Below are 4,060 nucleotides of genomic sequence, written 5' to 3' on the forward strand. Positions count from 1 at the left end.
ACTCACTCACTCTTAATAGCCACTTTATCCTGATCAGTGTCAGAGCCTTGGGTAAGGCAAGAGAATTTACCCTGGTTGGGATGCCAGTCCATTGCAGGGAACCATGCACACACACATTCACACACTTATTCACACCCTAGGGGCAATTTAGCATAGGCAATCTGCCTGCCTGCATTTATTTGGACAGTGGGAGGAAAACCAGAGAGTCCAAAGGAAACCTACGTATGCAAATATGGCATCAACATGTAAAACTCCGCACAGCCCATAAAGGAGCTCAGGATCAAGCCCAGGTTCCTGGAGCTTTCAGCCAGCAATGCTACCCACTATATCACCGTACTGCCAGTGTCTGCCACATTAATAATGAATTAAACCATAAACAGAATCACTTAAAACCAAACATGTTAAATGCATTTTAAGCACACATTTTTAGCTTCTAATTAAATCTGACATACTTCTATAGTCAGTCTGTACAGAGTGATTAGCACAGGGAGAAGCGACGGGAGCTGATGTTCATCTTCGTGATGCCAATGAGCTTAAGCGGTGCGGAGAGGCTGAATCCCGAGGTGACAGGAACATCACAAAGCAGGTCCAACATCTCATAGCGCTCCTCCAGCTCAAATGTAGCATCATTTAACATCTTCCGATGCTGTTTACATGCCTGCTCAATTTTGAGCTTGTTAAGATCACCGTGTAGACGCATAAGCTGGAGAGCTAGCTGCTGGTCCTGTACACGCATCTCCCTCTGCAGTACATAATGGAAACAGACCAGCAAGTAAGAACAATTGCTTGCAAACTAAACAACTAATATAATAAATTCAAATTTCAAGCTGTAGCATATAGATAGATAGATAGATAGATAGATAGATAGATAGATAGATAGATAGATAGATAGATAGATAGATAGACAGACACCCAATTATTTTTGTTTAGTGGACCAAAAACTACTGAATTTGAATCACAGACTTCCAATTTTATTAGGCTTTTTTTTTTTTAATAGAGCTATTAATGAATTTAGGGCCACATAGCCCTAAATTCTCCGCTATTTTTTCCACACAAGGCATTGTGGGATACAAATTTGAAACGGGAAAGAAAAATAGAGGATGTGAGTGTGCGAATGAAACACATACATGTCAACCTATACGGAATGTCCGTATTTTATACGGATTTGATTCAATAAACGTAGTATACGGGCGTATAAATAAAGTTATACGGATTCTTTAAAAAAACTTCAATATTTATTTAGAGCTATAATCAATTCCCACGATGATAAAAGAGCGCATCACATTTACAAACGTACTGTACACCACAGACAGCCAGTAAAGAGTCTTATGAAATCACGCGTTATCTTGTGGTAGCAAGACTTCGTTCCACTTTTGATCATGCGCACACCGCATTGCGAGAATCCCGCCAACCGTGAAGTCATAGACATATAAACATAGACGCCGCCTTCTGCGTAGAATCATACGTCATCCTCGCCGCCATACTGGATGTGGCAAAGTGGAGATTCTTCAGCCGTCTCTGGTATAGCGTCTAGACAGTAGCCGAGAATAAAGATGCCTCATTCATGTGCTGCGTTTAACTGTACCAACAGGTTTACCGTCCAAACGAGATCACATGGGATTACCTTTCACAGGTGAGACTGGAAAAATACTTTTCATTGTATTTGGTCATTATAACGTAATTTTACGAACAGATTTTCCTGACTTTGTGGCTAATATGAAGTCTCGCGCATAATAGCCGCTCGGTGAAACCTGTCTCCAAACAACGAAGTATTTCCTTCGTAACTACGCTGATAACACTTTGTGTTTTTGTCAAACACTGGAGCTTTGTATTCATTCTGAAGGTTTATTGTTATTAATATTGAATAAAAAGTAACTGGGATACATCATTGTTAATTATCATTCAAATTTTAGGTAAATTATTTTAATTTGCATCTTATATGGATTTTATAAGGGAAATACGGATTTTGGAGGTTGGTTATACAGGTTTGATTGACCAAAGGTTGACATGTATGGAAACATGAAAGACCGACTACAGTAACAGAAAGCGAGAAGAAAAGACGTTATGTTGCGAAGGAAAGGAAACGCAGGACCAAACTAATAAATATTGGCGGTCAGCGAGCACCTCGGTGTGATCAGCCGTTCGTTAGCGACAGAATGATGGCCGTAAAACCCAAAAGAAGAAGAAGAAGAAGGTAAACCTGTGCATGCACACACGGACTTCCTCTGTCCGCTTGACTGTGCAAAGCGAGCGATTTCATGCACATTATTTGCTCAGGAATCCGCTCAAATTAAATAACTTCCCAGCCACAGAATGGCCTGATATTTTGTGAGATATTGCAGAAATAAACATATATAACAATGAACAAATTTCAGAGGGAACTAAATTTCACCGATTTTATGAAATCAAAAGGCCGTCTCGCTTTAATAGATCACGGCCTGTAGTTTCTCCCGAGTTGTAAATAGACAACAGATTTGTTTTAATTCATTTGCATGTGTTAACCAACAATTTTCATTGAAACAAAATGACATGCAAAGCTCACCAACTCTTTTCTAAGCCTTTCCAGTGTCTCAGTAACGCTTCCAAACCCTTTCAGTCTCTCAGGTGGATGCCTTTGTAGCTTGTTTACAGGAAAGTCCACTGATGATTTTGTCCACTTCAGAGAATTCCAGGATTGTATGTGTCCTTCTTTAACCGCCACTGAGGTCTCCAGAGCTTTGGTTCTCTGGCTCTCTAGCTGAAATCTCCACTCCTTATATGAAGGCTTCTTTGTCTCAAGGTGTAGCTTCTCAGCCAAAGCCTTCAACCTGGAGAGATGGTCATCCTGAGTCATTGAAACACTCCTGTCCTCATCTGGATTGTTCAGGGTTACCATCAGAGTCTGTAGGACGGGCATCATCTTTATGGACATTTTAGCCAATATTAATGCTTATTGAAATGTTCAAACACACTGAAAGATAAAGCCAGAAAGGTGGTAACTGGTTATTATACGTTTACACGCACACTAATATTCCACTATTATTCGGACTATGGAATTTGATGATTCAATGAGGGTCATGTAAACATGTAAAGTTTGGATATTCCGAATTTGGCCTTAGTCTGAATTTAGTGTTTTCCAATTAAGATATGTAGGATATGCCAATATTATTTGCGTTTTAGGAGCATTCTTTGGACATGTATACAGCGCATTTGGAATATTAGAGGTTTTACGGCAACAAACGGCCTCTTGCCTGTTTACGGTCAGCTCTGTGTGTTGTACCCAAACCAACTAGACAATCAGAGTATGTACAGTTGCCTGTAAATGATAATATTAGTAAAATATTCACTTTCATAAGCTATGTAAACAGCTTAGTAGGAACAGTGTCTTTTTCGAGAATAAGGGCAAAAACTGGAATAAGTTGTGAATGTAAATAAAGAGAATTAGAGGGTTTTTTGGTTGAGTTAATTGGTGTTTTATAAATAATGAAATGCAAATTCATCCATTCAGGAAGTATTAACAAATGCGTATTTCATCTATTAGAACAAATAGCCATTAATAATTCATAGTCTCATCTCATTATCTCTAGCCGCTTTATCCTGTTCTACAGGGTCGCAGGCAAGCTGGAGCCTATCCCAGCTGGCGAAAGGCGGGGTACACCCTGGACAAGTCGCCAGGTCATCACAGGGCTGACACATAGACACAGACAACCATTCACACTCACATTCACACCTACGGTCAATTTAGAGTCACCAGTTAACCTAACCTGCATGTCTTTGGACTGTGGGGGAAACCGGAGCACCCGGAGGAAACCCACGCGGACACGGGGAGAACATGCAAACTCCGCACAGAAAGGCCCTCGCCGGCCATGGGGCTCGAACCCAGGACCTTCTTGCTGTGAGGCAACAGTGCTAACCACTACACCACCGTGCCGCCTATAATTCATAGTAAAAATATTAAAACTATTAAAAAGTTAAAATTCAAACCATATATGAGTGATTCCACGCTTATGGGTACTGAAATGGGGACATGAACTTATTTTTAAAAATTCACCTAAAACCATTTCTTTTTTTACCATCAGGT

General features: G+C 40.2%; 1 protein-coding gene across 1 annotated transcript; it reads right to left on the minus strand.

Annotated features, from left to right (window-relative positions):
• Positions 1-478: 478 nt before the first annotated feature.
• On the minus strand, positions 479-2,917 carry fam167aa (family with sequence similarity 167 member Aa). Its single transcript, XM_060933116.1, has 2 exons — positions 2,543-2,917; positions 479-742 (listed from the first exon to the last, which is right to left on the minus strand). The coding sequence occupies exons 1-2, from the start codon at positions 2,909-2,911 to the stop codon at positions 479-481; spliced, it is 633 nt and encodes a 210-aa protein (XP_060789099.1). The 5' UTR covers positions 2,912-2,917.
• Positions 2,918-4,060: the final 1,143 nt, after the last annotated feature.

The sequence above is a fragment of the Neoarius graeffei genome, chromosome 11 (assembly GCF_027579695.1).
Source record: "Neoarius graeffei isolate fNeoGra1 chromosome 11, fNeoGra1.pri, whole genome shotgun sequence".
In the NCBI taxonomy this organism is placed as follows: domain Eukaryota; kingdom Metazoa; phylum Chordata; class Actinopteri; order Siluriformes; family Ariidae; genus Neoarius; species Neoarius graeffei.